Source organism: Ovis aries, chromosome 3 (assembly GCF_016772045.2).
Source record: "Ovis aries strain OAR_USU_Benz2616 breed Rambouillet chromosome 3, ARS-UI_Ramb_v3.0, whole genome shotgun sequence".
In the NCBI taxonomy this organism is placed as follows: Eukaryota; Metazoa; Chordata; class Mammalia; order Artiodactyla; family Bovidae; genus Ovis; species Ovis aries.
Window position 1 is genome coordinate 35287934 of NC_056056.1, and position 7273 is coordinate 35295206.

Here is a 7273-nt window from a genome sequence, read left to right on the forward strand (position 1 = left end):
ACCACCAACACACTTATACTTTTGAAGCTTACCATACACTTTGTCTTTGGGTCAAAGAGTTTTTTAAAGGTGACAGACTAGTGCCATTGGCAAGTGATATATTCTGAGCAGCTCTCCACTTTCTCTGATAAAAAAACTGAAATAAATGAAAACAGTGCTTCATTTTATATATATATATATATATAAATGGCTGGGAGCCAGTTGTCATTTTCCCCTTCCTCCCCCTTTCCCCGAGCTGACTTCGTGCGGCTCCATGTTGAGAAGCGCTCACTGACAACAGCTGGTAGCATCATGCCTTTAAATAGCCCTGCTCCATACTGCTTCCCCATGGCGTCGCACAGTTTGCCCTGGCAGGGAAAGCCCAGGACAGAACAGGAAACTTTAGAATTTTCTGAAGAAGGAAAGAGCTTGCTGTAAAGCTTGCTCCCTCTTGCCAAGACCTTTCTGTCAAAGGAGCTTGCACTGGTGTGGCCCCTTCCCCCAGAAGCTTCCAAGGAAAAACCTGCGCTGAGGAGATTTGCTTCATCAGATTTGCCCCATGTGACACTGGGCATGAGGAGAGAGCATGGGAGAGAGGTGCCCAGTCTGGAGCCCAGGGCCCCATTTCAGCAGCAGTCAGTCCCACTCCCTCATCGGGCACCTATTGTGGGACTGACCGCCTCTCCCTATAATGTCCTCACCTGTGACCTAAGACAGGGGCGCCACCCCACCCAGTGCTCGGACTCCAGATGTCCTTTGGGCAGGAAGGCAAATGCAGCGGAGGTTGTCAGCAGCCCATCGGTGCCGCACCCCTTGAAGAAGGGCCACCAGGCCCCCCTCCAGCAAACACAAATCCTGCTGGGGAAATAGCAGCACGTGAAACACAGAGAAGGCATGAACAGCCCTCACGACTGGTGGCGGCAGCCAGTCAACAAACTTCCTTCCCGCACGTGGTCCTGTGAGAGCATCACAGCAGGGTGGGTGGGTTTGTTGCCCCTTCTCAGCCTGGGGAAACAGAACTTGGGGCATCTCTTGCCTGGTCTGCCTGGCTCTAGGTCTGGGGCAGCTCCTGCCTCATTGCAGTCCTCCTCCCCAAGAGGATGATTGTGGGCAAGGGTTCCCAGGTTCTGCATCTCAGTAAAGGTGGCGGATTGGCTGGAACCGGGATGGTGGAGGGTGTTGATCCTTCTCACTGACAGTCAGCATAGGCTAAAGTTTGAGAATGGAGGACACTTTTGCAGTTTTCTTCCTCAGAATCTAAATGTCTCATCTGCCTGCTTTCTGGGCTTGCTCTTTCACCCCAAAAAGCCTGCAAAGGACCTGCTTTAACTGCTCTCACAAACCGGTGGTCATCAGTAGTTACCTAAATTACAGCCATGAAGTCCTCGCCTGGTGCTCTGTACAGGCCAGGCCTGTGGGGTCACCGAGAAGGAGAGTCACTCCCTCCTTTCCGGGACTGGCAGTACCACCCAGTCCACAAAGCCGTGTGCACCCATGAGGCATGCCCAGAAGCAGCACAGAGAGTGTCTGCACTCAGGGAGAGAACCTTGGGAAGGCGTGATGGGGGCAGGGGCATTTGGCCTGAGCGTGACTAAAGGCCTGGGGTGGTAATGGCATGTATGAGGAAGAGCAGGTGGCTGACGGGAGGAAGTGGGAGTGGAGGTTGGCCTCTGGACCGTGCGTGGGCCTCAGGGGGCTTATGACACCCCCGATTGCTCTCTTCTCACGGGTGGACATCCCCTCGTTGCCTCTCACGGCTTCAGCACGTCTGCCATCTGCCTTTAAGTGAGCACCCTGACTCCTAATGTGCTTCTGATCTGTGACATCACAGTGAGGAGACTCACCTGTAGGTTTTCTGGAAGAGGATCTTCAGCTTTCTTAGCTTCTCAGTGGTGAGGGCAGGGCATGATCCCAAAATGCGACGGAGGAAAAGTGCAGATGATGACAATCACGGCACTCCAGGCTGCGGGTCTGGGCAGATGAGGTCTTGGTTGGAGTAGGGACACAGACCCACGCTCAAAGAGAATTCATTTACCTGCAACAGGAAGATGAAGCCTTGCGTCCCAGGAAGAAATAGCAGTGTTGCGAAAGGTAACAAGGCAGGGAGCCCAGGGTGTGGGGAGGAAGAGGAAGAAGCTGCAGGATGAATTCCTGCAGAGGTTTAGGGAGAAGTGGAAGGTGAGGGATCTGTTACGGAAGTACCAGGGCCCGACGCACTTTCAAATGCGTGACAGCGATGAGCACATCCATGCAGCACGCACTGGCTTGGGTGAATGATAGACGTTCAGGCCATGATGTCCTGGTTGGAAGTGTGAGACTGGCAGTTTGGGAGAGAAGGACTGGAGACCCAGATTCCAGGGGCAGGGCAGGTGTTCTCTGCTGAGGGTGTTTCAAGCCTGAGAGGAAGCGAGCGGAGCAGAGAGCAAGACTGGAAGAGGCCAAGGAGAGATGTCACCTGGAGGTGAGGAGGAGCAGGGAGAGGGGGGAAGGAGCAGGCCTGGATGTGTAAAGTCCGGGCAGTAGCTTCCAGACGCAGGAGCCGCTGCAGAGAGGCTACAGAGGCTAGGACTGAAAAATCTAAGCAAATCCCTGAAATGTGAAAGAGGGCTTCCGGTGACCTGGCGTTGCGGGGCGGGGATCAGGCAGGCGTCATCGATGACGCTCTGTGTGGCTACCTGATGGCAACCCTGGGGCTGCTGAGTTTGTGGGGGCTCCTCTCCCAACATCGAACCACCCGTTTGAGCTTCTTGACTCCTGAGCAGTTCTCTGCTTTTTTCTCACGGGTGGACATCACCTCGTCGCCTCTCACAGCTCAGCACGTCTGCCTTCTGCCTTTAAGTGAGCGCCCTGACTCCTAATGTGTTTCTGATCTCTTGGGAGCCTGGAGCACCAAGTTTACTAGGACTATATCCTAAATTTTAATAACATAGACTTGGGTAAGGTACCTGAGGCCTTTATGGTACCGATGGTGACAGGTCATCTAGCTCGTGTCCCAGGTCCGGGGGAACCACTGCTGGATAAGTCAGCTGCTCTGATCTCACCAGCATCAGGGGCAAGAGAGGGGGGACTGGGAGGCACACAGGGTGCCCACCCCAACCTCTCCGTCTTGTTGCCCTCTGCTTGCCACCATGCCCTATCTCTTCTGGAACTGTGTTGAGTTCCCAGCTCACATGCAGCAGTCCCATGCTCCCCAGGCCTCTGCTCCTGCTGTGTCTTTCACCTGTGTAAAGTGCCTGCTTCACTTCCTCCTCCATTGACTGCCCCAGGCCGGTGCCTCATGGCACCTCCGTAAGCGCCCTCACCACAGCAGTCGATATTTCTTCTGTGTCTGCTACTCCTCAAAACTGAGCTCACCCGCACGGGGTGCCATGTCTGGGGCATCTCCCAACCCCTGGCACCTCAAACAGTGCCAGGCATAGCCTCCTGCTATTGAATGGAAAGTCTGCTTCTGCAGGTTCGAATCTGGGTGCCGGAAGAACCAAATGGTCCGCCCCAGATCCTGTCACTAGTCTGAGAAGGCTCTTCTGACACCCAGCCTGATTTTCTTTCCAGTAGATCAAACCACGAGTATGTTTGCAAATAAATGGAGACCATGGATCACTTAGAAATTCCTCGTATTAGGCCTTGCTTATCTATATGGAGGAGACCTGGGTTTGATTCCTGGGTTGGGAAGAGCCCCTGGAGAAGGAAATGGCAACCCACTCCGGTATTCTTGCCTGGGAAATCCCATGGATAGAGGAGCCTGGTGGGCTACAGTCCATAGGGTCGCAAAGAGTCAGACACAACTGAGCCACCAGCACTTTTTTCTTTTCTTTGTCTGTATGAAGTTGATCCAACTGAGTGAAAAGTACAACCCTGTTGATATTTCAGATCACGAAAATGACTGGTTGCTTGGCTTGGTCACTCTCTGGCTTGTAGCTTGGAACCTTGGTTTTGACCTGGGAAAGGCCAGACAGAAGCTGAGTACTGATGTCTAGTGGGAATTGGCAGCCAGGAAGTCCTGAATACAGGCCTTTTAAGCATCCATGAGAGAGAGCACAGCAGTGAACTGCATGGACCTCTCTTGGAAAAATCCAGAAGGCTTTGCATCAGCAGAGAAGGAAAATCCAACCCAAGATGCATGAACAATAAATAACAACTGTTCTGAGTTAGGTTGAAAGCTCTGAGTTGCACTTTTTTTTTTTCAAGTTGTTTGTGCTAACCACAATTTTTTTTTTCTCCCCTTTTCCCACCAGGGCTTATTTCAAAACCTTTGTCCCTCAGTTCCAGGAGGCAGCGTTTGCCAATGGAAAGCTCTAGGAAACACCAATCTTGAGAGGTAGCCAGCCAGACTGCTCTGTCCACATGCGTGTCGGCACATAGGGCTGCTTCCTGGAAGCCATTGGAATGTCTTCATGGCAGCGTTTTGCTCACACAGCAGCTTTGCTCCGCGACTGGAAACCAGACTTGAGCTGGCTGGCGGGAACCTGGGTCCCAGAGCCACCCGTCTCTGGTGGCTCCCTCTTTGTTTCCTGCAGTATATTTCTTAGTTGAAAGAAATAAAGTCACAAATCATGATGCCGTATTTTTCCAGGGAAAGTAAGACATCCTGAGTGCACACACCCTGATTCCAAAGCCTTTGTCTCTTAGACCTCTTTTTAAGCTTTCAGATTAAACACACCTTTGCTTTTCTCATTCCCCCGAAATGAGTGCCTGTGTGTTTCACACCCAGTGTTTCCCATTTTGGACAGTCCTCCAAAAGCACTTGTAAAGGTGCTGCCTGAATGAGTCTGACCAGCTGGCAAGGTTTCCGCCACTTCCCAGCCGGGCCCAAGACCAGTGCTCAGGAACAACTAGGTTCTAGCACCAGCCTCGCCTCCAGACCCCTGTGTGTACTCCAGGTACAAAGCCCATCCTGACCCAGGAGGCGGTCATTAAAGTCATTAAAGCTTGTTGAATGCCTCAAGAAATTTATCTCTGTTCTTCCATCCCTCTTCCCGATGCCATTGGGAGAGTTGTTTGGGCTTATGAAGCACTCTGTGAATTATACCTGGAAGACACAGGTAGGGCCCTGTGGGCGAACCCTGGGCTCAGGCCTGCCAGCTCCGCTGCCACCCAGGAACAGGACTGGGCAAGATACCCTGAGCAGGCTCCATCTTCCCTAAATTTGTGGATTATCAGAGCTGGGTGGGGTTTTAGAAGTCATCTGTTTCCACCCCCGAATCCCTCTCCCCCTGCTACTCCCTTTAGGGTCAGAAGTGAGAACCAAGGCCCACAAGCTACAGAAATACTCCCAGTAAATTAGGGCAAACCTGGGAGCTGAGAGCCATCACATGACTTCCCTCAGCTTACACCCAGGCTGACCATGACCAGCTTGTCCACTTAACAAGGTCTAGTTTAGTTTAGTGGGGTTCCACCCTGAGGGCTTACAGCCCCAGAAGTGGGACCCTGGCACAGAGGCGAGAGAAACAAGCTGACCTGCGTGGCCTGGGCTCCTTTCTTCAACTCACCTGCCTCCCACCCTCTGTAGGGCCTGCACAGGTGAACCCGACCCCTCACTGTTCCCTCAGCTCCTCTGTGGCTCCTGGAGCCCAAAACCTGAAAGGGAGCCAGCTCGGGGCCCTTGTGGGGGCCGGTGAGAGACACACCTCCTTCCGGTATTCTCCAGCACTTGAGAATGTTCTCAGGAGGCAGGGGAACCACCAGAAGAGACCTCTCAGCTTGGCTTCCAGCTGAAGGGCTGCCCTCCTCTGGGATCTTTCACCACGTGAGTACTTCACCTTGAAGCCTTGGGAATTACTGTGACAGAGAACAGTCCGGTGTCCCATGGCCGCACCCCAGCTCTGCCGTCAGCCAGCTGTGTGACCCTGAGTAGGTCCCTTCCCTGTGTAGGCAGAACCACCCAGGGAGCTTTTTAAAGAACCACTGCCCAGGGCCCCACTGCCGGCCTGCTGAATCACATCTTGTTAGCTGAGGCTTGGGTGTCTGGATTTTGATAAAACTCCCTAGGTGATTCTGTTGAGCAGCTGGTCATGACCACACTGGAGTCTCTCCTGACTGTGGCCAGCTGCCTGCCTCATCTACGTCAGGCCAGCTGTGGGCCAGGCTCCACTCTCCTGCTCCACAACATGGTCACTTAGGATGGAGGGGCATGGATTGGACTCGCTGCACACAGAACCAAGAGTAGACTGAGTCAGACTTTGTTTCAGACCCAGTAGGGGTTTCCAGCTCGAGTTCTAGCAGGGGCTGGTTGGCAGGTATGAGATGGGTGTGATCACGTGGCCTGGACCCTTGGCATTTCAAATAGCCAGTCAGTAGTGGCAGCAGCCAGTACTGGGCAGTGCAGCCCAGGCGTGGCCTTCCTGCCCTTGCCAACCTCTAGGGGTCCAGATGGCTCAGGCTGGCCAGATTGTCCATAGTAGCCCACACATCTGTGAAGCATGCCCGACCAACCAGAAGTGCTATCTGTGCTTTATCTCAGCACATCTCTACAGCAGACCTGTGAAATAAGCAAGTGAGGAGGGTCGCCCCCGTTCCACAGATGAGGAAACAAGATCAGAGAGGTTAATTGAGTTACCCGTGATCACCAGCTAGTCGGTGCCAGTCGGGACTCAGCCCATGCTCCAGACCCAGTGCCTCTTCTCACTTTCGTCCGTAACTCTAGGAAACAAGGGCTTCCCTGTTGGCTCAGTGGTAAAGGATCTGCCTGCAGTGCAAGAGATGCAAGAGACTCAGGTTCAATCCCTGGGTTGGGAGGATCCCCTGGAGTAGGATATGGCAACCCACTCCAGCATTCTTGCCTGGAGAATCCCATGGACAGAGGAATTGGTGGGCTACACTCCATGGGGCCGCAAGGAGTCAGACATGACTGTGCAGCTAAACACACAGGCACACAAGTAAACAAACAGGGTTTTTCCCCAGTGAAGGCTGAGGTACTATGTGCAGCTTTGTGAGCATGGCGATGATAGGATTTTTGAGAAGACTTTCAGCCCCAGTAGCACAGAGGGAAGGTTTGGGCTGCTTTTCTTAGGGGCAACCAAACCACAGAAGGTGACAGTAGCCACTTCGTAGTTCAAGTGCCAGGGACTCAGAACCAGTATCTGTGAGATTTTTATCTCCACCCCCAACAGCAGCGGAAGCAAGTGGCCCTCGTAAATGGGCGACAGTCACCTGTGTGTGGTTTAAACACTTCTTGCTAGTTCGGCCCATCGCTGTATTGTATCTGCACACAGAGTGCAGCCCAGGACTAATTAGTAAATGGCTATAAAATGCTTTGAAGATGAAAAGTGCCATATATGAGAGCACATTATTATTA

General features: G+C 52.9%; 1 protein-coding gene across 6 annotated transcripts in view; it reads left to right on the forward strand.

The window, feature by feature from the left end:
• Window positions 1–4664, forward strand: part of BABAM2 (BRISC and BRCA1 A complex member 2) — a 416111-nt gene extending 411447 nt beyond the window's left edge. For all 6 annotated transcript variants that reach the window (XM_060411985.1, XM_042245926.2, XM_042245927.1 and 3 more), the window contains one exon: window positions 4215–4664. In XM_060411985.1, the coding sequence (XP_060267968.1) occupies window positions 4215–4278 (64 nt within the window). In that variant the 3' untranslated portion in view covers window positions 4279–4664. The remainder of the gene's footprint in view (window positions 1–4214) is intronic.
• The last annotated feature ends 2609 nt before the right edge of the window (window positions 4665–7273 follow it).